Genomic DNA, 24922 nt, shown 5'->3' with positions numbered 1-24922 from the left:
AGGAATAAACCTTTCGTAAAAGCAGGCCCAGTGAGGTCAATTTGTGGGGGACCAGAGGGGGGTGGATTGATTGGTAAGAAGGGCCCAGTAATCATTCCTTCAATTCCTATGATTTCAAAAGAGCTGCAGCTAAGTTTTAGAAGCTGCTGAAGGCCTGATCCCCCTCAGTCCCAGTTAGAGCCAAAGCTTTCTCTTCCCATTAGAACCAAAACAGCTATGGGTCTGAAAAACATAAGATCTAGAGGGGGTTGGGCTGGCTAACCATCACGCATTCAATCATACAGCCAGTGTTTACTGAGTGCTTTTATTTGCCAGGCGCTGCGTTAGGCCCTGGGGAAACATCAGTGAATAAAACACGGTCCCTGCTCACAGTGCTTAAGGCCTAGTAGGAGAGAGAGACAAGTAACCAGGCAACTACAATACAATGAGAAATGCTGGGATACGGGATGCTGTGGGAGCACCAGATAAGGGGCATTAGACTGGAAAGGTGGTGATGCCAGTTTAGAAGCTAAGATCTGAAAAGTGGGTCACTGGCAGCTCAGGCAGAAAGGCTAGTCAGTGTACATGAAGTCTGAGTAAGAATTCAGTCCAGAATGAAAAATTAAGTGGGTGTGGCAAGAGTTAGGACTTTTGATCCTCGAAGAAATGGAAGTAATTAACCAGGATTTTGGCAGTGTGGGAGAAGCATAGGGTTGAGAAAATTGTCTTTCTTGGCTGTTGGGGTGGCCTAGTGGCTTTAGCTTGGCATCCTAAGCTCGAACCTTGCCTGAGCTTTTTCACAAGCAGTGAGCAGCCACTTGCAGAGATGGGGCAGTTTCCCCCATTCCCTGCTGTTACCTGCACAGCTTACTGTTGAAGTCAAACCTGAACTTTATGTGAGAAATCACAAGAAAACTCCCAGCAGCACTTTAGTCAGGGCTCGAGTGCCATCAATGCAGCCCCAAAGACAACTGCAGACATTGAGCATTCTCTCACCTCTGGAGAGAGGAGACGGAAGCCAACCCAGTCAGTCAGCAGATTCTCAGAGCACAGGGTGCACGCCAGTCTGACTTGACTCGTGGTCATTGTAATCCCCAGCCAGGCTTCCTGGGCTTTCGTTAGCCTTTTGTAGTCAGCCTTCATTATTCGAGGTGCTGATCCTCCTCATATTAGCCCCCTACTTTATGGGCCCCTGGACAATTTTCATTGTAGGGCACTGAATCTTCAAGTGGTTGAAGGTAACCTGGAAGCAGAGCCCAAACCTGGCTCCACCATTTTCTAGCTGATTAGGATTAACGGCTGGGGACCGAACGCTCCGCTCCTTCCTTCCGTTGTAAAGCAGCTAATAAAAGCGGCTACCCATTATGGTTATGCGTATTAAATGAGATAATGTATGTAAAGTGATTAGCTCTGTCTGGCACGTAATAAACACTCAGTCCCTGTTAATGTACAATTTTTATTGTATTCTCCCAAGGCTGTTTTTCCGTAGTGCAATGATTCTGAGAACTGCTCTGGGTCTTCAGTGTGAGGAAGGAGTCGCTGCATGGTCTAAACCAAATTTCCTCACGAGGGGGCTCCTGAGGCATCTAGAACCGATTGAAGTCTCCCAGTTAAGCCTGCAAACCCCTTCTCCCAGAGTTCTGAGCCGAGGTACAGGTGGTCCCCCTCCCTCCTGCTCAGCGGAAACCAAACTAGCATATTCCACAGGAGGCCCTTGGAAAGCCAGAGAAGGTGATACCAGAAGCAATCAGGACAGGATCTTGGAGTGTTGAATCCAGCTAGTTCTTACTGCTTTTTCTTGATAGCACCAAGTGCCACTACCAGAGCCCAGCTACTCGCCCTCGCCCTTAGGCCTCGGGAGCTGGAGGAAGCAGGCGAGGATCCCGGATTTAGGATCCGGGATCTGCTGGCCAGCTCCTGGCCGCACCGTGCAGAGAGCGCTGAAAGCCGCAGGGGCGGAGGGGCTGGTGGGCGTGGTCTGATGGGCGGGGGCGTGGTTGGGGCGGGCCTTCGTCTCCCGTGTCGCCCCCTCCCCCGGCCAGTCCGCAGCCCCGCCCCGGCCCCTCCCTCCGGCCTGTGCGACGGGTCCGGCGGCGGCGCCGGAGCGCGGACAGGCGGAGGCGCGGGACGTGGGGCGGCGCCGCGGGCAGGACGGACGGGCGCTGGCAGCAGGGGCAGCGCCGCGGGCCGCTCCAAGTGGCTGCAGTCCGGGCCTTGCCCTCCCATCCTGCTCCCACGCCGTGAGTGCGCCGCGCGGGCCCCAAGGGTGCGTTTGGTACCCCTATGTGTCGGGGTGCGGGTCCCAGTGCTAGCGGCAGTGTGTCGGTCCGAGCGTCTGTGGGTGGGGGCGCAGATGCTTTTCAAAAGCTGTTCCTGTCTCAGTCCACGTGAGGCGTGTCCGTGTCTGTGAGAGCAGCGGGGGGATTCTTTGGGCTGTGGCTGCTCACGTGAGGTCCATGTTTGCGGGCGGTGCGGTGGGGGGAGGCGCGGGTGGATGGGTGATGGTTCCTTTTAGGAGCGCGGGTTTTGGGAGCCTGTGTGTGTTGGCGGAGGGCGCCTAATGCTGCGGCCGATGGTGGTGGGGGGTGGGTGGGTGGGGTTGCTGATTGACACTCTGGAATTTTGTGGCTCCGCTTGTCCGAAGGGTTCCTTTCTCCCCGGTGCAGGCGCTTCCATCCCTACTTCCTTTTCGTTCTTCCTTGGGCACCAAGAAGCCCACCAGCCAGGATGGAGGACATCCGTCCTCCGCTGCGGGCGCTGCTTGCTGGATGGGAAGCTTCCTGCAGAGGCTGTTTCTTGTAGGAAAGGACCCCTCTAGTTCTCCCTCAGTCTAGGCCCCGCCTGGAGGCCCCCTGGCCCCTCCCTGGTTCCCACCTCTTTCCTCCTGGACTTGCTCTCGGAACCTGGGCCGCAAATCTGCAGGGACAGATGGTTGCAGGTTGGAAGGGCAGGCTGCACCCCAGGGAGGTCAGTCTGACTAAAAAGCAGGCCCTATGCATGTTCCTGGTGTGGGAGTCCAGTGTGGACCGCAAAAATCAGGACTTACCCCAGAGGGAAGATAGATCTGAGATTCCAGGGTGGGTGCAGTGGTTATCTTTACGGGTCTCCAGCCAAGCTGTGCAGCACCGTCGGTGCCTACCTCCTAAGCCGGGCTCTGCTTTGCTGCAGAGTGGGAGCAAGAGCTGCAGGCCTGACAGGTGCCCTGCCTCTCTTGGCTTGGATGTCTCCAGTGATGGAGCGTTTACTATCTTAAATGGGAAAGCTACCTTGTGTTAAATAGAGGCCTCTCCTTGGAAGTTTTTGTTCCTTTTTCTTGTTATTGCTTTTGATTTTGCTTCCCTTTGCTGAGAGGGGCCTGGGGAGTTTAAACACAACTCTCCCATCACCAGCATCCATTGAGTGCTTTCTATTTGGTAGTCACCAACTCAGCTACTTAGGGGACTGCATTTCTGCTAATAGAACTTGAGAAAAAAGGACCATAGCTGGGATAGGATCGCCTGTGTGCAGAAAACACATGATTGCTATAGAGGAGATGCTAGGAGTGAATGTCACTGGTGACAGAAACTCAGAAAACATTTATTTTGGAAAGCAAGAGGAGGGGCAGCCTGTGAGCACCCTCTAACATGCTTAGCCTTGGGATGGAAATTAGCAGTCAAATCATCGAGAGAGCTTGAGATGGGATTTAATCATGGGCATGTTGCAGACAGCAGGAGCTTTTAATTTGAAACGGGGCCTCTGGAATTTTGAGAGCAAGAAAACTCTGTTCCCTCCCATTTTACAAATATGGGTATGGGGCAAAAAGTTGCTTCGTTTATCTTGAGTAGTGGAATTAGTGATGGGACAAGATCCTAAATTTCATGGCTTTAAAAAATACATTGTAAATTAGAATAGAATTGCATCACTTTGCTCCCTTCCTTTCCTCCCTCCAGCCCCTCCCAGTTACCCTTCCACTAACCCCTCCCATGCTCCTCTTCAAAGTAATAGCCTCTTTTTCTTTATTATTGTTATTCTGTGTGTGAATGTATGCACAAGTGTAGGGTCCTGGGGAACCCAGCCATAATGGACACATCTCTTGACTTTGTTAACTTGAGCAGTCTGTGCTCAAGGAGCAGGTAAGATGCATCAAACCTTGTGTGTGGAGGTGAGAGGAAAGTGAGAGTGGAGATTACTGGTGTTCTGACTGACAAGGTGCCTTTTGTGAAGAGGAGACCGCACGACAGGAAGACGGAGTCAGGAGGAGATGAACTCAGTTTGGGACTGTTCTGTTCACCACCCAGGCAGAGATGCCCAGACATGCAGTTAGATACACAGGTCTCGGAGTCTAGAGAGTCTCTCAGCATAAGGTTTTGGGGGTCATTAGAACTGCCTGAGAACCAGGGCCGGGAGAAATAGTGAGGTGACCCAGACAGAGGATGTAAACAGACAAGAGACCCTGAAGCAAAACCCCACGAACTAAACGTTTAAGAACGGGCAGTGGGGCCAGCCAGTGCGGTGAGTGGGGTACTTAGGTCAGTGGGTCATAAAACCATGAAGTTCAGGTGCAGCCCTTTTGAGTCTTTCTCTTATACTAAGAGTCCGATTGTAAATGTTTCCTATTTCTGTTCTTGAACTTATTTTTCCCAAGGCACCTATTGAACTCAACGTTTGTCCCTCAAGATCCAGCTCAGGCATTCCTTCCTCTGGAAGCCGTTTTCATCCTCCACCAAGTTAGGTGCCTCCTGCTCTAGCATTTTCAAACCTCAGTCTCACGGTTCTTATCACACTGTCATCATGTATGTACACGTCAGTCTCTAACAGGTGAACAGTCGGGAGCCACCTGATCCAGCTTTGTATCCCTTCCTCGATGAAGATTGTGTCCAGGGACATTTGATGGAATGGTCCAGGTACCTGCTCTGTCAGCCATTAGTGAGGGGGATTCGTAATGTGAATCTCATCACTTTCCCTGGAAAGAGAAGGGTTGCTCAGGTCTGAGGGCTTTCCCTCATTCGTTGTTCTTTCTTTTCTTTGGGAGAAAGCCCAAAGGCTACAACCTACAGACATTTGTCCTATTCTGAGCCTCAAGGGATCAAACATACCTGGAGGCTAGTGAGTAGGAGTGAAAGCATTTAAACAAGTGAGCCTAGCTGACTCCCTGCATCCATACACACCTCGACAATGCCTGTGTTCACCTCCACATCACAGCTGTGTAAACCCTGCACACTGGGAATCTTGTGTGATCGGAGGAAAACATCACGGGGGAAGAAGTCGATTGCTGATTGAGATTCTGGAAAAACTGAAAAGCTTTGAGACATACACCCCCCCACACCCCCCCACACCCCCCGTCGAGGATCTCAGTCACTCAGCACTAGCTGTCTTCGTTTGTTCAAGATCAACTTACCTCTCTGCCTCTGACTTCTCCGCTGCCAGGAAGTCCAATTCTTGAGGCTAGAGCAGCTTCTTTGGGGGCTTTAAATTATGGACTCTCTTCCCTTTCACAGTGAGGATGAGAGCCTTGATGCTCTCTTTTTCCTTGGCCCACAGAGGGTTGCTTCCTCCCTGCTATTCCTGTCTCTGGTAAACTCTTCGCTGCAGCCTTTCCTACATCCTGAGCCTTCACCTGGGGCTAAGCTGCAGGCTGTCTTTTCTCCCTCTGCCCTGGTGTCATTCTCTGTGTTATGGCTTCAGGAATTTCCCTACACACCAAAGACCTCTGCATCCATGTCTTCTCTTTCCTACACTTCAGGTTGCCTTGCCAACCAACAGCTGGTCTGTTCCACTTGAATGATGTCCCATAGACACCTTAGAGTCGTTGGGTTAAACACTGGACTTATCACCCTATCACCCAAACTCTTGTAGTTTCTTTTCTTTTTTTCTTTTTCAAGATAGGGTTTCCTTTGTGTAGCCATGGCTGTCTCACTAGACCAGGCTGGCCTCAAACTCACAAAGATCTGCTTGCTTCTGACTCCCAGAGTGCTGGGATTACAGGCCTATGCCACTGTGCCCAGCTAACCTAGTTCCAAAACTAGAAAACTAGTAACAATTTCTAATCCCTTCTTCTACACAGTCTCTTCATATAAAACCAACCAGTTTCCAGGTTCTGTTGGTTTTTCCCTATGAAAACTATTTCAGTCTCACCCTAGCAACTACTCTACTCAGACCCGTCTCTTGAGCTTCTACTCTTGACCTCTGTATTTTCCACACAGCAATCAAAATCCTGCTTTTGTCATTCTGGGTTTAACTCACCCCCTCCAACCACCACCAAACTTTTCCTTTGCACTTTGGATAAAACCTTAATCCCTTAGCAGGGAAGGGAGTAAAGTCTAATAGTCCTTAATAAGGGCAACAAAGTGTTGTGTGGTGTAGCCCCTGCTTATCTCTGCATCTCCTTTGTTAGCCCTCTCCTGCCACAGTGGGCGACGGCAGCTTCCGGAGGCAGAAGGCACCATGTGCTCTGTAATTTATCCACCCTCAATTCCTCTGGGCCTGTCCCTGCCCCAGGTCCAAGTTAGGGACTATTTGTGTACTGCTAGAGCAATCTGTGGTTCCTTATGTTCGTTACCGCATTGCCTTGCTGAAATGCTTATTTGATTGTGGAACCCGTGAAAGCTCAGCTGTGTCCACTGGTCTTTGTATCCCAGCAGAGATGTCCAGTGAATGCTGAATGAGGAATAAAGTGCCTTTAGAACCAAACCATAGAAGAGGTGGGTGGGAAAAGGAACAAAATACACCCAAGGAAGGAGGTGGCAGCCTAGCTCTCTGTCCACGATCTGCCAATTGTCTGCTATGATACACAGCCCACCTGAGCCCTGGCCTGTTGGAGGCCTGTGTGGAGAACAGAGAGATGACCCAGGAGTGCGAGGAGCCTGGGGGATCCATGTAGCAGATCCTAGGTTCAGGCTGGGGTATGGCCACAGCAGATGTGTGGTGCCCTGCGAATCTGGGTGGGAAGCTGAAGCAGGAAGGGGAAGGGAGGGAGGAGCTGTTGGTCCTTGGACTTAGCCCAATTCCTTCCTCTGTGTGACAGGCTGGGAGATCCCCTGGGTTTAGAGAGAGGTGGAGCCTAAGTCCACCAGCTGCCCTAGCCAGGCTCAGCAGGCCACTAGTACTCTACCTCCCAGCCTTCCCATCCACAGACTGAAGCTTCACTTTGCCTCCAGCCCTGCCAGCCCTGCCAGCCCTGCAGCTGCCCTCCCTCCCTCTTATGATGGTCTGGTATTAAGTCCCCCAAAACGACATTCCCCATTATCAGGAGAGAATTTTCTCAAGCAAATCCCTCCTTTCCTTCCCACACCTACTAGAACATACACACAGGACAAATGCACATTAGCCCTCCTCCCATCCCTCCCCAAATGTAAGAGGCCTCTGGGCTGTCATTCATTCATTCATTCATTCACTCATTGTCTTTTAAGAAGCCCATGGTGCATCTAGCTGGGCACAGCAGTGGTGATCTGGTCCTAGTCACTGCCTGATTTTCAGCCTCTTAATGGGTAAATTTCCATCATGGATTGTCTGAGTCGGCTTCGTCATCAGTCTGGCCTGGCTTCCACCCTAACTACTCCACCACCGCCAAACCTAGTGAACACTTCCAGTCTTTAACCTACTTCACTACACCCTGTCACTCTCCACTTTCTGTCCCGAGGTACTCTCTCATCCATTTGTGTTGCTTTAAGGGCCATTAATAGGCCAGGGACTCCAGATCAATAATAAGCCCAGACTTCTCTCTTGAGCGCCTGTATTCTGTTTCTAACTTGACAGCTTTACCTGGACATCACGTACGTAGTTCCAGCTTACTGTGCCTGGAACAGCAAGCCCCCAGACAGCCTCTCCGTAGCCTTTTCTGTCTATTCATGGCCTTCTGTTTGCTCAGTTAAGAAACCAGGGAGTTGTTACCAATATCCCTTTTTTCCTCTGACATCCAGGCCATGACATGTCCTTCTGAGTCAACCTCACTCACATATCTCACAATAGTCTACGCTTCTGCCTTTACTTCTGTAACACTGTTACTTGAAGAATTGGGGTAGCTTCCTGACTGGTCTCCCTCACTCCGTTTGGATCCTATGCCTCGTAATTGTCATTATAGCAGGAAAAAAAAAATAGGTTTGTTTGTTTTCATTTATTTGTAAACTGCCCATTCCCTTTGCCTTAGGATAAAGTAATATTAACATTCCTACAAGTCCTTCATAATCTCGTCTCGGTTTCCCTCCCTCAACCCATGCTGGCATTCACTTCTGTTTTAAGCACATGGCCCATTTAAGTATGAGCCTCCCCCCAGGAATGTTCATGTACCTTTGATTCAGGTCCCTCCCCAGGCTCCCCATCATTTCTACCAGTGCCCCTACTGACATTCTCTGCTTGCAGAGCCCTTTCTGATCACTCGGTGAAGAATTTAATTTCTCTTTACATCATTTTTCTTCCCAGTACTCCTTGCCACCTATGGGCAATTATGTATTATGTGTGATGCTTCTTGTTGTTTGTTTTTGAGACATGGTCTCTCTGCGTAGCTCTGACTGTCCTGGAACTCACTATGGCCTTAAACTCACAGATAACTACCTGCCTCTGCCTCCCAAGTGCTGAGGTTAAAGATGAGTGCCACCACACTCAGCAACTCACAATACTTTTAAACTATCTTATCACCTCCCCACCTTTGCTCAGACATTTCTAGTGTCTGTGTACAGTAGGCACTTAGTAAATAAATATTTTGAATTAATTATCCAGTTCAATAAAGATAGGTCATGCTTTATGATGTGCTCTTTCCTAAGTCCTAGGAACTGGGAAGTAAAACATTATGCCAGCTCTCAAGAGCACTGCGTATGAAGGGAGCAGAGAAGCAAGAAAAGTGTAGTGTAGGGCAAGATGACGGAAATGCAGGGTGTTGAGGCCAGGGATAGCACTTAACCCCGACTTGGTGGTGTCCCAGAGGGCTTTCCTAAAGGAAGTGACATTTACTTGAAAGCTAGGCAAGGGAATGAGAAGATTTCAGGCAGAGGGGAACAGAATGTGTAACTACAGAAACAGAGAGAACATGGAGTTTTGTAGGAGTTGAAACCATTATGACAGGTCATAGACTGTGAGGGCAGAGGTATGGACAAGGTATTACGAAGCCTTTCGGACCAGCTCAAAGACTTTATTCTCTGGACAGTGGAGAACCATTGAAGGAATTTAAGAACCCTAACCCTGAGTAATGGTAGGGTCAAATCTGGTTTCAGAGGACTCGCTCTGGCTAGAAGGGGTGAGGGCAGTTACAGGCTGTGGAGAGTGGGACACTGGTTACTGCTTTCCAGTAGAGAACTCAGGGTGACCTGGGATGGGAGCCACAGCTTGGGGTGTTTGGGAGTCATCCTTAACCTTAGTACTGACCAGTGTGGCAAAGAGTGTACCCCCAGGCATTTGTGCTGAGTGGTGGGTCACGTTGTGGGGACTCTTGGGGGCTGGATGGAAGTGATGAGCAGAGTACGGGTGGGGGGCATCAGTGGAAAAGTTGTTCCCATGCCGTGCTCTTGCCACGTACCCTCTCAGGCTCTTAACAGATATTTGAACGGTATTTGCATTATTACGAAGTGGAAACTGAGGAGATAAGAATGGTCCAGGGTCAGCAAAAGAGGCGCTATAAAATGCAGCGCAACCTCAGATCCGTGCCCTGCAGTAGTGCCATGCTCAGGAATCACTCAGCCCACGCACTTCACCCTGATTCTTCCAACTGCCACCTTGTCCCGTCGCTGGCAGGGAAGAAAGGGGCACATTTCTCTGCAGGAGGTCGGGTGGGGAGAGCGGGTGCTGGCTTCCCTGCTGCTGACTGTTTCTCTGTATACAGGCTGGTGTGAGTGGCAGGAACCATCTGTGGTCACCATGGCAAAAAGGGAGGACAGTCCTGGCCCGGAGGTGCAGCCGATGGACAAGCAGTTTCTGGTATGCAGTATCTGCCTGGATCGGTACCGGTGCCCCAAAGTTCTGCCTTGTCTACATACCTTCTGTGAAAGGTGAGAGGCCTACCAGAGAGGGACAAGGACCCTGCCACCGCTGCCCCTTGAAAAGAAATGCGTGTTATAAATAAGGGGAATGTACGCGTACGGGAGGAAGGGACGGATGGATCCGTCTTGCAGGAGCTGAGGATTTGATTGCAGTACTCTGAGAGAACCAAGGCCTATGAATACTGGGTCTGTGAGCTCCTTCCCAGGTCACAAGGCAGCCAGAGGAGAAATCAGACAGTGCTGAGACTCCCAAGCAGCACTGTAACCAGTATAGTTTGTGACTGATGGAAGGATGCGTAGTCCAGGTTAGGTTTGTTCTTCCCTGCTTGTTCTAAGGCACTGAGTGAAAGGCATCCTTCCCAGCATGTAGCTTATCCATCGTGCCTTCACTCTGTTAATATTTCTTTACTGAGTAACTACTGTGTGTCACACCATGTCCAAGTCACTGATTATGCACTGAGGAGAAAAAACAACAACAACAGCAACAGGATTTTATTTTATTTATTGAGACAAGGTTTTGCTGCATAGCCCTGGCTAGCCAGGAATTCACTATGCAGAGCAGGCTGGCCTTGAACTCACAGAGATCTGCCTGCCTCTGCCTCCCCAAGTGCAGGAATCAAAGGTGTGTGCCACTGTACCCAGCCCTACAGACTCGGCCTTTATGGTTAAAGGGTTTGTAGTAAAGCGAGGGAGGCAACAATCAAATATCCATGGAGCTGGATTGTCAACCCGTGAATTAAATTATGCTCACCGTAAGTCCTGCAGGTGCAGTGCTCAGCTGTGTGAGCTTAGGGATCTGTTACAGTTTGGAGAATCCTATGCATCCCAGGGATGAACAGGAATTAGGTCAAGGTTAAGAGCAGGCTAGGCAGAATGGAAAACTTAGCAAGGCCATGTGGCCTGGGGAATGTGCTGGATGGGAGAGTGGGGGTGAGGCCTGTGAGAAGCCTGTATGATTAGAAGTGGTCTGGGATTAAGCTGGATCAGGAGGTGAGCTCTATAGGCCCATGAGGAAACTCGTCTTACCTAGGAACCACCCAAAGCCTTGCATGGCTTGCTGCACAGTCACATTGTACTTTGGCAGCACTTTCTCCCTGGCCTCGTACCTCATGGCTGTGTTTTAGACGTCCTAGTGCCCAGGTCTTCTCACCAGAGACTCTCCCAACATTCCATCTGTCTCCTGCTTCCTCCAGATCTGATCCTGCTTCTCTGACAGCCCTGCTCTTTGCGATCCCAGCTTTACTCTCTTCTTCCTGTTTTTCAGCGGGCAAAGGCCTCAGCCTTCCTGCCCATCCAAAGTCTTCCATCAGCGTGTGGACCTCAACCCGTTTAATTCTTACTCCTTAACTTTGATTGTGGACATCTTCTACTTTGTCTGACTCTCCCAACTGCCGTTTCAGTTTTGTTAGCTTTCACCTGGAAAGTAAATACTTCCGTGATCATAAACTCTAGCCCTTCCTTTTCTAGCTCCCAGCACCCTGCTACTGCTGTGTCCCCCGTGACTCATCGAACGCCTAGCCTCCTCCCTGCCTCTTTTCCTCCTGTGTGTTACCTCTACCCTCTACCCTGGCTTCCCTTTCTTTTCTATTTATCCGTGGCCCAACAGCTGATCATCTACCTATCCCTGGCCCATTTCCTCACACCTTTGTCCTTTGCTAAGCCCATGTGATAGAAACACTGTCACTTTCCTGTATGGCTACATCACTGAGCGTTCTTGGGGAGAGGTCAGGGGCTGCTATGGACTTTCTACTTGATTCACGTGTATTAATTTACTTAAGATATGTTATTAGTTTTTCTATTGGTTGTGTGGGGCATATGAGTGGGTGCATTTTTTGGGTATGTGAGTTCATACACATTCAGGTTGAGACCAGAGGAAGATGTCAGGTGTCCCTTTATTGCTGTCTGCGTTATTGCCTTGATATAGGGCCTTTCATTGAACTGGAAGCTCACTGTTTGGTTGTGTTGGCTGGCCAGCAGACTCCTGGGACCTGCTGTCTCCATCCCTACAATGCTGGGGTTGTGGGCACGTGTAGCTATGCCTGGCTTTTTGTGCTGGTGTTGGAGACTCAAACTCTGGCCTTCGTGCTTGCACAGCAAGTGTGCTTAGTGGCTGAGGCATCTTCCCAGCTCCAGAAGATATAGTGTTCCCAGTTTAGAGGAAAGGAAAAGGAATTTGAGTCATTCCGTGACAAAGGAATATAGCCAAGGCTACACAACATAGAAATAGCTGAGGGGTTTGAGAGAAGAGAAGTGTGCTGGCAGCAGACAAATCAGTGCCTTAAGAAGTAAACAGATCTGGGTGTGGTGGAATACACCTTTAATTCCCGTCTGTTTGGAGGCCAGAGGGGCTATGGAGTGAGACTCTGAAAGGAAGAAAAAAAAAAAAAATCAACACAAACAAAACCAGAAACAAAATAAGTATAATAAAAAGAAGCAAACAGTAAAAAAAAAAAAAAAAAAAAAAAAAAAAAGCCAGTGTGTGCTGGTGAGTGACACAGGAGCTATGAGGAGGTGGAATCTAAGAATCGCTGTGTAGCCCAGGCTGACATTGTACAGGTGACCCTCTTGCCTCAGCTTCCCAAGGGCTGTGATGACATGTGAGTGATGTCATGTCTGGCTTAATTGGGTGTTTTTCAAAAGCTCACTAGTAGTATGGAGAGTGAATTTTAAAAGAGCAAGAGAAGAAATAAGACCAATTAGAAATTATGACAACCCAGGGATAACTGACACATTAGGAAGGAATTATCCATCAGTTACAAGGTGCATTGTAGGATGAAGCTAGAATACTGGGAGAGCCGTAAGGGACAGTTTGGGACAGGTTTTCAGACAGGAGTGACAGTTGAGGAGATGTGGGTGGAAGTGGGAGAATTGGAGTGGATGGATGAGGTGAAGTGAAGGAAAGCCCTTCGATGGTGAGGAAGTAAGGATGAAGGAACCCTGAGAGAGATGGGCCATCTGGTAGGTGGCAGAGCCCCTGAGAACGGTGCAGGAAGTGAGGGGTTGGGGAAGAAGAGTTGAGTCGAAAAAGGGTCTCACTCATAAACGGAGGAACAACTCTGAGGCCAGGGGAGACAGTAGCATGAGGGGGTGGCGCAGGCAGAAGAGAGCAGCTTCAGAAGAGCTGCAGACACATAGAATGTTCCAGTCGGGAACGGGGAGGGCTCAACCCCACCTTCTGGCCCTAAGGAATGTGGAGCATGAGACAAAAACCACTCTCCACTGGGAGGGACTTGAGGGAGAAGTAGGTCACAGAGAAACCAGTTAATATTTGTAAAGCACTTAAGATCATGCCCAGCACATAATGTCTGTAACATTTTAATTAAGGACAAAGTGCATGGGCAAGAGAAGAGACTGGGATACAGCATGGTGCATGATGGGCGTCTTTCCTCCATAGCATCCTGATCTCCAAGCACAGCTGCCTTCAGTCTGATGCCTGTTTCTGGTAGTCATCTTCCTCTCCCTCCCTCTGGTGACTAATGCCAGCCACCATCCTTCCTCAGTCCTCCCCTCACTCTGTGGTTTATCTGGCCTGAAGCAAGTTAGACACCCTTATTCTGACTCTGTCTCTGTGCTCCTCTGAAGCCACCCTTCCTGTCCCTTCCGTCATCAAAGGATGGGGTCCATCCTCCCCGGTTAGGCCAACTAAGCCTCTTTGCACCCACAAGACTTTGTCTTACTGGTTTCCCAGACTCTTCCATTGCTCCCTCTCCACCGCTAACTTCAGCTTGGAAATAAGCTCAGAATTCCCATTGTAGTGGGCTGGGGACGTGGCTCAGTGGTAGATTGGGTCGACTGCAAAACTAAATAAAGCAGGCCTTATTAGCATAGAAAAACTACTCCCTGTAGCACCATCCAGACCTTCCCACTCAACCCCCTAGCCTCCCCTCTACTCTTCAACTTGTATCCCTGACTCTTCACCCACCGCTGCTGCCTGCTGCCGCTGCTGTCACCTTCACAGAGAAAATGTCTCCTCACGTTTGCCAAATGCAGTGGGCCCTTTCCATCCCTCAGACGCTTCCCACCCTAGTGAGTCATTCCCTCCTTCTGTACCCACGTTGCTGCCTGGACACTGTCACTCGTCCAGCCTCTCCGCCCATCATCCACTCTGCTCTTCGGTGTTCATCTTTGCTGAGTTCTCTTACCACTGTATAATCTTTTGGGATCGCAGCTACTGAGGCTGTCAGAATGTTGATGTGCGGCCCCTCCCCCACCTCGTCTCTTAACCTTCTTCTCCCCAGTGCTGTTCCTCTGTGGTGTTTTGTTTTTTGTTTTTTGTTTTTGTCTTGTTTTGTTTTTTTCATTTTGATCTATGTCACTGTCATTGTCTCAGACGCTAAGATAGGGGGCCAGGAGCCAGTTGAGACTGGCCTCCCTCATTTTCCATACCTACTCACCCATTGTCTGCATTCCCTTCTCCCACCCACCCACCCATCCTTTTTTTTTCTTTTACTCCCTATATCTAATTTTCCATCACCATCCCCAACTGGACCTCATTGCATAGCCCAGGCTAGCCTTGAAATCGAGGCAGTCCCCTTACTCAGTCTCCAGAGTGCTGGAATGATAGGTGTGTGCTGCCACAGCTGGCCATGTTCCCTTAATATGTTCCCACCCAAACCCGCAATCCAGGTCTGTCTTACCTCCGGCCTGGAATAGTGTGCATCGATTGTTCACACACTCGCTTTGCACTGAAATCCAGACTCCAGCTTGATTACTCTAGCCACTTGCCTCTTCCGTACCCTGTCATATGATGTACAAAGCGTAGCATTCCACACACATGTGCCTAGTAAATGTTAACCGCATGGTGATGCCGCTGCCTTATCTGCTGCTGTGTCCCCTTCAAACTCTCCCTCCTGTGCCTGCCTGCTGCTGCCGGGATCCACTGCTAGATTCCAACGCTTCCCTTGTCATTTCTTGCTGTCCCTGTCATGCCAAAGTGCTTTTTGTACCCTTCATTCTCTCCCTCCACCTCTCTCTGCTTGACAACAGTTATTTCTCCATACAGATTTTATTTGCATTACTTCTGAAGCGTCTCCTGGCGCGTCTCCACCGACCTGGGCCGTGCACGCATTTCCTCACAGCCGCATCTACTCTGCTCGGTGTCCCTCATGCTTTTGTGGGCCAGGCATTACATTTACCCCACCTTACATGATAGCGGGCCTTTTACATTTCAATCCCCTACGTGACTGAATTCTGAGCTGTCTCCGTCTTACAAAAGAGGAAAGTAACTTGTGAGGGGTCACCCAGTGAAGTAGTTCCCTGCTGGAAATTGAACTGGGGCACACTAGCTCCAGGACTGATGTCTTTTATCTTTAGACTCTAATTCTGTGTCTTTGTTTTTGACCCCTAAAGACTAGAACTATTTTAAAGGCTGGCACTGTGTTTTGTTTTTTTATCCCCAGAGCTTGGCACAAATTTGGCAAGAATAAGCAGTCGCTAAAGGTTTAATGAGTTGGAGGGGACAGGGGTAGTGAGATGAGGACTTGTGACATATTTTCTTGAGGAGGTTTGGTAAACACCTGTGAAAGGTGAGCCTGTGTTTGTTCAAGCAGAGGAATGCAGACATGTCTGTTTTTAGAGAGACCAAGGATGAATTTCTCCTCAGTCCTCAGAGACCTTTTAACACCTGCCGGTGTGTGAGGCCTGTGTGTATGTGCACTCCATACAAAGAAGTTTCGAGATGAAATATTAATGGCACACCTGTGTAAAAGAGGCTAGCCACCTACAGGGAGTGCTTGTGGCCTCCCCTCCTTTGACTCTCCCTTCTCCTTGGCCAGATGCCTCCAGAATTACATCCCTGAACAGAGCCTGACACTGTCCTGTCCAGTGTGCCGGCAGACATCCATCCTCCCGGAACAGGGTGTCTCAGCCCTACAAAACAACTTCTTCATCAGCAGCCTCATGGAGGCCATGCAGCAGGCACCTGATGGGGCCCACGACCCTGAAGACCCCCACCCCCTCAGCGCAGTGGCTGGCCGCCCTCTCTCCTGCCCCAACCATGAAGGCAAGGTGGGCCCAAGCGAGGCCCAGTGAGGCCAGGACTTGGGGCGGGAGGAGAAGGAGAGGCGTTGAGGGTAGGGTGGCCGTGGGTGAGGTGTTTGTTCTGCAGGGGTGAAGGAGGGCCAGAGGGGGCAGGGACAAAGAAGTGTGTAGTGTGGCTGTCGCCTCACAGGAGCCCTTGTACCACCAGACGATGGAGTTTTACTGTGAGGCCTGTGAGACTGCCATGTGTGGTGATTGCCGTGCAGGGGAGCACCGGGAGCATGGCACGGTGCTGCTGCGGGACGTGGTGGAGCAACACAAGGCAGCCCTGCAGCGCCAGCTTGAAGCTGTGCGTGGCCGGTAGGCATCTTCAGGGGGTTGGTGCCTCCTCGGGGCCAGGCCAGGGGCCCTGGGGAGAGGAAGGAAAGGGCCTGGGAAGGTCAGAAATAGAAGGATCTAGAAGGTCAAGGAGGGGATCTCCCAGAGGGCAGTAGTGAGGTCCTCTTTGTGAAGGACTGATTTGACGAGGACATCCTCCAGCAATCCTGGTCTGAGATGTGTCATCTCCTCAGATTGCCACAGCTGTCTGCAGCTATCGCCTTGGTTGGGGGCATCAGCCAACAGCTACAAGAACGCAAGGCAGAGGCCCTGGCCCAGATAAGCGCAGCCTTTGAGGACCTGGAACAAGCTCTGCAGCAGCGCAAGCAGGCTCTGGTCAACGACTTGGAGAACATTTGTGGGGCCAAGCAGAAGGTGCGTCGGGTCACCTCTGTCAACCCTAGTCTTTGATGATACGGTCTTACTGCCTCCATTGTCCACGCTCCAGCCTTTGTTTTCCCTCCTGACACAGTCTGTCAATGTTGTGGTCACCTGCCTCCCTGTCCACATACATCTCTGTGTATTTCTTTCTTGCCATGACACTACGAGCTCATCAGTAGTCACAGCGGCTTCCTTTTTGCCAGTCTGCACACCCTCTCCTCCTCTTCTTCTTCAACAGGTGTTGCAGACACAGCTGGACACACTGCGCCAGGGTCAGGAGCACATTGGCAGTAGCTGCAGCTTCGCGGAGCAGGCACTGAGACTGGGCTCTGCCCCTGAGGTATTGCTAGTGAGAAAGCACATGCGAGAGAGGCTGGCTGCACTGGCAGCTCAGGCCTTCCCAGAACGGCCACACGAGAACGCACAGCTGGAACTGGTCCTTGAAGTAGATGGGTTGCGGAGATCGGTGCTCAATCTGGGTGCGCTGCTCACCACCAGTGCCACGGCACATGAGACAGTGGCCACAGGCGAAGGCCTGCGCCAGGCCCTGGTTGGCCAGCCTGCTTCACTCACCGTCACCACCAAAGACAAAGATGGGCGGCTGGTGCGCACAGGCAGCGCAGAGCTGTGTGCCGAGATCACTGGCCCTGATGGCATGCGCCTTGCAGTGCCGGTGGTGGACCACAAGAATGGCACATATGAGCTGGTGTACACCGCACGCACAGAAGGTGACCTGCTCCTCTCAGTGCTGCTCTATGGACAGCCGGTACGTGGCAGCCCCTTCCGTGTCCGTGCCCTGAGACCCGGGGACCTGCCACCTTCTCCGGACGATGTGAAGCGCCGAGTCAAGTCTCCCGGTGGTCCTGGCAGTCACGTGCGCCAGAAAGCGGTGCGTAGGCCCAGCTCCATGTACAGCACGGGTGGCAAACGGAAGGACAACCCAATTGAGGATGAACTCGTCTTTCGTGTTGGTAGGAGGGGCCAAATGAAGGTTAAGGGCGGGGTTGGATGAAGGTTGAGGGGCTGTTGGGGCCGAGGGAAAGATGGTAGGGGCTGGCTGGGGCGGAGGAGGGGGGTAGCGGGGAGAGGCTCCTCAGGGAGGAGGGGCGTGAGGTTCAGACTGATCTCAGGGTTAATTCATCTTTCCCTTCTCATTGCTTCCCCACAGGTAGTCGTGGAAGGGAGAAAGGTGAATTCACCAATTTACAAGGTGTGTCAGCTGCGAGCAGTGGCCGCATAGTAGTAGCAGACAGCAACAATCAATGTATTCAGGTAAGCCTCTTTAGCTGGCTCCCTCAATACTACCAGAAAGGACTCACACTCTACAGCCTTCCAGGTCACCTGGAAGATGAAACCCACAGTTAGTAAGTACCATCTTTAAAGAGCAGTGAGTCGAAACGCTTCTTGCCCACCCAGGCCAAAATAGTGCCCTGGACCTTCAGTCAGAGCCAGGCCTCTTGTGCATGTTACTTTATCCTTCTAGAAGGCCGTGTGAGCTCCTAGATCTTCTCCCTTCTTCCTGTCTCTTCTGGAGCCTTCTGCTGGCTGGTCTACCTTATCTTAGTGTTCAGGTTGCAGATCTGCCCTTCCCCGCTATTTCCAGCATACCAACCTGGCTCCAAAGGACGTGTTATCTGCCTGGGGAATGCAGCCGTCTGGTTGGCTAGGGAGTTAAAAGGGAGGAGTGCCTTTCATCAGTCAGAGGGCAGCGAGCAACTTCAAGTGGGTCTGCACCCGTCTTTCTTTTCCTTGTATCTCACATGGCTGACTCAGGCATCAGTCATATTCAGTGTTCATGGTCTCTGATGTACTGTGAGCTCCTTGCTCTACCCAGGAAACTGGGCTTCCCTTCTCTGCAAGGCTTGCCAAAAGCACTGATACGGCACAGTGGGTGTGGATGAGGTAGAAAACGCAGAGATTGAGTGCCTAGGCTCTGAAACCAGACACCTCAGTTTGAATCCTGGCTCTCCCTGTACTAGCAAGTCATGTGACCTCTTTGGCACTGTAGTTAACTCATGTGTAAAATTAGGAAAACAGTTCCCAAGGTTGTTGGGAGTATTAAATGATGTAATGTACTACACCTAACACCTAGCCGTTGTTAAAAATATCATTGTCCAGGTAGGCTGGAAACAAAGGCAGGGAGATGGGAAAGCCTGGAGGGGGTAGTGCGCTGCCCGTCCTGCCTACAAGAAGCTTGCTGTTAGGAACTTGGGGTGGCTGAGGTCAGATTATAAATAGTTTTGGGATGACTCTATGGGATTTCGATTTTCACCCTGTGAGAGTATCTACTGTGAAACGTATTACTGGGCAGCCAAGTCTTAACCTGAAGATCCTTACTTTAAAACAGCTGTACCTTTAAATCTCTTGACTCTGCCTGAGTAGCCTTGTCAGGAATCCAGTTCTGCCTTTTTTGTTGCTCTCAGCAACTCCCTGACCCCACTCCACCTAGCAGAAACTATTGCAGCCAGATTGTGGCCTTACTGTTTTTCTTAGGGTAGAGGAGCAGGGACACCCAGGAAAGGGTTCAGGACCAGCCTAGGTGATAAAGGAGGTATTCTAGTCAGGGCCACCCTCCGCCTCCCTCTCCGTCCTTCCCTTTAGGCTGGAAGTGCTTGCTAACACAAAGGTTGAGATTCAGAGGCACCTGTCCTGTTGCTCACACTCTTGGGCACTTACCACACCCACAGAAAGGCTGGTGCTACTTGACCCATCTGGCAAGGGGTTGTGAGAGATGCCCGGCGTAGTCCTCTCTTTCAGACGCCTGTTCTTCTGTAACCGTCCTTCTCTCTAGTCCCAAACCCACCCGCCCTGATGGCGTAGCTGCCGGAAGCTGTTCTTGGATTCCAAAGCTGAATGCGTTTGTCTCTCTTGCTCTGGACACCTCGGTACTGACGTGGGCTGATCTCACATCGACAGGATGTGACGACTCCCCTGCTTTGCTCAGGAGGTCAGGGGTCCTTTTGAGCTTGTCCTCTCATGCAGGCTGGAACCCTGCTGATGGAGCACACACACAACCACAAGAAAATGCCTTGTGCTTTCGAATGAACGATATAAATATTTGGCCTTGTGTCATTGTCTTTAGTCCAAAACTTCCGTCAGCTCTTTCTGGGAACATCCTCTTTGCCTTCACATTCTTACGTCCGTGATGTCGTTCCTCGGCTCTTTGCTGTGGAGCCTTCACACTTTCCCTGGGTTGCGTTGTTATTTTTTGTCTGATGCTGTTTTGTCTTTTTGTTGTTGTCATTTCTCATTGAGATCCTAGAAGTCAGCGATCTAGGTGATGTTGCCATGGTATAGGAGAGAGATGTAGGGGTCAAACTGGGAGTTCCCCTCACTCCCACTCCTCATCCTATGGCACTTCCTTTCTCCTACTGACAATTCTGACTGCCTAGGACTAGTGCGGAACCCATGCGCCATGCTGGTGGACCAGGTGAGGACTTACTTCAAGGTCCGTGTCAGGAGAAGTTATGTGCTGTGGTAGGACAGAGCTGGGAGACCCATCCCTGGGTGGCCCAGCCCACGAAGGAGAGAGCAGGGCTGAGCTGAACATCAAGCCCAAGGCTCAGAAACGTGAGTGCTCTGTGGTAGCTTCTTGGCTCTGATCCATCCCGCGTCCCTAGAGGTTGTAACAAAATGGAATGTACGAGAATTACTCAGTGAGTAATGGAGCTGTTAAGTCAGAAGGTGTAGTTTAAGAGGAAAAGAAGATTAAAAGAGACGCTTTGTGATGAAGAGGTCTTAGCATCTTGGGAGGCGAAAGTGGAGGAGCAGGCGAAGGGGAGAGTGAAAGGTTCATTCTAGGGGTCTGGAGAGTTGGCTTGGCACCGGCTGCTCTTCCAAAAGACAAGGGTTCCCATTCCCAGCATCCACATGGCAGCTCACAATTTTCTGTTACTCCAATTTCAGAGGATCTAGTGCCCTCTTCTGGCATCTATGGCCATCTGCACTGGTGGTCTACAGAGATGAATTCAGGCAAAACACCCATACACATAAAATAAAAACCTTAAAAATTCTTTTTCATTCTGTCCTGAGGAGAGGTTGCCTTGTCAGCCTGTGACCTGAATGGAACAGTTTTGTGGCCTTTCTTCTTCTTACCTATGCCTTTCCAGAAGGCTGTGGCGTTTTGGTGTCTGTCTCCTGTATTTCTCTCAAGTCCATCTACTTTGCTCTAAATTGTTTCCTTGGTTCAGACCGTCATTATTTCTCATCTGATTCCTTCTACCATTTCTAACTGGTGGGTAGCTTCCAGCTCTGTCTCCTTCCTGTTAGAATAGTTCTGCAAAAGCAGATCTGATCTTGCCGCTTCTCTGGCCGTAAATGTTTGGTGGCTCCTCGTTATAGCCAGGGTAAAATGCAACTCCTGTTGACCAGCCACACTGGTGAGGTCCACAGACAGGGCTCATGCTAGCCGGACTCGCTACCTTTCTTTGTTCTGGCTGGTTCACCGACTGATATTGTCATTGGCTGTTAGCTCACTTATCTCCTTTTCTTGGTGTCTTTTCCCACCATACCCTTGGTCCCTTTTGTGTTTTCATACCCCCTTTACACCTGTACTGGATGTCCGCTAAGGGAGCTCTCATGTGACTCCTCTGTACCCCTGGCACTGTCAGCAAGTAGTTGTTGAGTGACTGGCTAAATAGGATCTTGCTAGGACCCGGCTCCCGTTCCTCTTACCCACAGTGTCTCCCCCCACCTCCCTGCTCCCTCCCTTGCTCCTCTACTCCAGGTTTTCTCCAATGAGGGCCAATTCAAGTTCCGATTTGGGGTCCGTGGACGCTCACCTGGGCAACTACAGCGTCCCACGGGTGTGGCAGTGGACACCAATGGAGACATTATTGTGGCAGACTATGACAACCGTTGGGTCAGCATCTTCTCTCCTGAGGGCAAGTTCAAGGTGAGAAGCCTGCCTTTGTTCAACTCTAAACCTCTGGTGACCTGCTCAGCCAGCTGACTATGCTCCTAGGTCAGGGCCTGAAGTGGTCTATCACCAGCTCACGATTCTACTTAGAGACCAGGCCAGAACATTACTCCCTACTATGATAGTCAGGATAAAGTTCTTTATGTTATGTCCTTCCTACAGACCAAGATTGGAGCTGGCCGCCTCATGGGACCCAAGGGAGTCGCTGTGGACCGGAATGGACATATCATTGTTGTGGACAACAAATCTTGCTGTGTCTTCACCTTCCAGCCCAATGGCAAGCTGGTTGGGCGTTTTGGAGGCCGTGGGGCCACTGACCGCCACTTTGCAGGTACGAGAGAACCGACCCCAAGAACCATACATACTGTGATGCTCTCATTCCATGGACTGCTCCCCGGGTCCTCCAGCTGTCAAGAGCCCTCTGTATCTTGGCTCCCAAGCCCCCTTTCCTAATATGTAGTTCCAGCCTCCCAGAGACAGGGTGTCTCACCCTGCCCAGAGATCCTACTCCTCTCCTGACTGAACGCCTCAAGACCAACTTTCTATTTTCAGGTCCCCACTTTGTGGCTGTGAGCAACAAGAATGAGATTGTAGTAACGGATTTCCATAACCACTCAGTAAAGGTCAGTGTCCTCCCTTCCTGCATGGTCACTGTCCCAGTGACCCTTCCCTCCTTCTCCCAAGCCCTCTTTTGAAGGCCTTCACTGAACCAATAAACATTTATGTCAAGGCTGCTTTGTCCCAGGCACTGTGCTAGAAGCGGAGGAGTCCATCTAAGCCACACAAACATACTCCTTGTCTTCTTGGCTAAAGTCTGTTAGGGAGGAGAAGACAACCAAGCATTACGATCTGAAGTGAAGGATGCTGGGATAGGTACAGGGACCTGTGGGTGGGATGAGCAGAAGCCTTTGATATATATATATAGGGCAGACATGAAGCACCAGTAGGATTAACCAACAGATAAGAAGGAAGAGGAGCTTTGAGAAGGATACAGAACAGGTCAGATGTGGTGATACACACTAGTAATCCCAGCACCTGGAGGTGGAGGCATGCGCGCACACCACATGTGCGTGCGCACACACACTCGTGCGCACACACATGTGCACACATACATACGTGCACGCACACACATGTGCATGTATACATAAATACCTAAGTGGAAGTGGCCATCATTTGTGGTGCTCTGGAAGCCATGAGTAGTTCAGACTAGGTATGCTGGTGCAAGGTGAGGTTGAGACCTGTGTGCCCTATGAAGGAACTGGCTCTCAAAGAACTATGGGGAGTGCTTGAGGAATTGCAGGCAAAGGTGTGATGAACCCCTGGGCATCTTAGGAAGGGCACTCCGACTTAGGGCAGTGCTAGAGGCAGTGATCTAGGTGAGACGGATGAGAGCTGGGCCTTGAGACAGGTTTAGCTGGATACATATTGAAAGACAGACTTGAGCCAGAGTCAGGGATGTGCTCCTTTGCTTGCTGTCAAGCTGAGAGGATGGAATGGAGAATGATGCGTGCCAGCGGGGCGGTAGCAGTACTGAAATAGAGGGACGGGAAGTAGCACTCTCCCGGGGAAGCATCAGCTGCAGTGTCTGATGGGAAGTGGGATGCTGTGTGTGATCCCTGGAAAGAGCTCCTGAGCCAAGCTGCAGATATGGGAATTCTCCCCGGAGCTTCCCCCTACCCTCCAAGGCCTGCCCTCTGCCTGAGGACAGGTCCCCAGTCCCTAGCCCCTTCCCCCGCCAGGTGTACAGTGCCGACGGAGAGTTCCTCTTCAAATTCGGCTCACACGGCGAGGGCAATGGACAGTTCAATGCCCCTACGGGAGTAGCTGTGGATTCCAATGGGAACATCATTGTGGCCGACTGGGGCAACAGCCGCATCCAGGTGAGTGAGGCCCAGGGATGACTTGAGAGTGAGGCTTCCTCGTTGCTTCTGTCCCTCGTCAAGCAGCCTCTTCTCTGCCTGACTTCACTTCTGCTTCCACTCTCTACTTCTTCCCCAGGTATTCGACAGCTCTGGCTCCTTCCTGTCCTATATCAACACATCTGCAGAGCCGCTGTATGGCCCACAGGGCTTGGCGTTGACCTCGGATGGCCACGTGGTAGTGGCTGATGCTGGCAACCACTGCTTTAAGGCCTATCGCTACCTCCAGTAGCTGCACAAGGGCCCTGCTTGGCTCATGGAGGGACGGACATAGGGGTGATTGGACAAGAGGGTCTGGCTAAGAGGTGGGCCAGACCCGGCAGCACTGAATGTGGGCTGTGGGCGTGGGTGTGCCCAGTGCCCTTCCTTTCCTCCCCAACCCCACGGTTGCACTTTATTTATTCGGTTCTTGCTTTGGTGATTGGGTGGGCCTGGACTGGTCCCAAGGATGTGTGCAGAGCTTCGCCCTAACCCCTTTACACAACCCCCCTTACACCCTCAGTCTGCTCTCTGACCCCCAGCCTGGGGCCAGAACAGCCTCTTACTTCAGAACAGAAGTCCCTCTGGTTGTCTCCCTACCACCCCATACACACTGACAGAGACAGCAATACCCCACCCCATATTAAATAAATGTGTTCGCCAAGGTGTTTCTGCCAGGTTTCTGTGGGGCTGGTCTCTAAAGGGTTGAAGTGGTGGCATCTACTGTAGACAGACGTCTTTAATCCCAGCACTCGGGAGGCAGAGGCAGGTGGATCGCTGTGAGTTCAAGGCCAGCCTGGTCTACAAATCGAGTCCAGGACAGCTAAGGCTACACAGAGAAACCCTGTCTTGAAAAAACAAACAAACAAAAAAAAGTGGTCAGGAAGACAGCCAAGGACACAGTCTTGACAGCAAGTGGTGAAAAACTTGTAAAAATATTTTTTAATTTTTGTTTCATTTTAAATATTTATTTTAGTTGTGTTAATATGGGCGTTGTGTTTGCATGTCTGTCTGGGTGCTGCATGCTTGCAGTGCCTGTGGAGGCCAGAAGAGTGTTAGGTCCCCTGGATGTGGAGTTAGAGACGGTTGTTAGGCGTCATGTAGGTGCTGGGAACCGAACCCACATCCTCTGCAAGAACAAAGAAGGCTCTTAACTGCTAAGCCTTCTCTCCAGCCTCTAGAGACTATGTTTACTATTCTCTGAAAGTCTCTCACATGTACACAGTGTACCTTGGTCACGTCTCCCTCCTACTCTCCCTGAGGCCTGTCAGCATGCCCTCCATCCACTTTCATGTTCTCTTTTATAATCTACTTAGTCCAGTTCTCAGTTTGTTTTGACATTTCAGGTAAGGAGAACAAAAGAGGTAATCTCCGGGAGCCTAAACCACTTGCCAATTCCTCATTCCTCGGCCCTGTATCACTTCATCCTCTGTAGATAAAGA

At 50.7% G+C, this 24922-nt stretch overlaps 1 protein-coding gene across 6 annotated transcripts; it reads left to right on the top strand.

Moving 5' to 3' along the window:
- Window positions 1-2123: 2123 nt before the first annotated feature.
- Trim3 (tripartite motif containing 3) lies at window positions 2124-24173 on the top strand. Of its 6 annotated transcripts, none has more exons than XM_051149140.1 (12): window positions 2124-2245; window positions 9770-9935; window positions 15701-15932; window positions 16096-16265; window positions 16478-16658; window positions 16903-17635; window positions 17833-17936; window positions 21391-21558; window positions 21745-21913; window positions 22135-22205; window positions 23322-23462; window positions 23581-24173. In XM_051149140.1, the coding sequence occupies exons 2-12, from the start codon at window positions 9805-9807 to the stop codon at window positions 23731-23733; spliced, it is 2253 nt and encodes a 750-aa protein (XP_051005097.1). In that variant the 5' UTR covers window positions 2124-2245; window positions 9770-9804; the 3' UTR covers window positions 23734-24173. The 6 variants fall into 6 exon arrangements, with proteins under 6 accessions (XP_051005097.1, XP_051005098.1, XP_051005099.1 ...); XM_051149141.1 differs by having other exon boundaries at window positions 2130-2219; XM_051149142.1 differs by lacking the exon at window positions 2124-2245 and having other exon boundaries at window positions 16114-16265.
- Window positions 24174-24922: the final 749 nt, after the last annotated feature.

This window comes from Acomys russatus, chromosome 7, assembly GCF_903995435.1.
Source record: "Acomys russatus chromosome 7, mAcoRus1.1, whole genome shotgun sequence".
NCBI lineage: Eukaryota > Metazoa > Chordata > Mammalia > Rodentia > Muridae > Acomys > Acomys russatus.
Note: the sequence above shows the minus strand (reverse complement) of the source record. Positions and strands in the feature narration are given on the sequence as shown.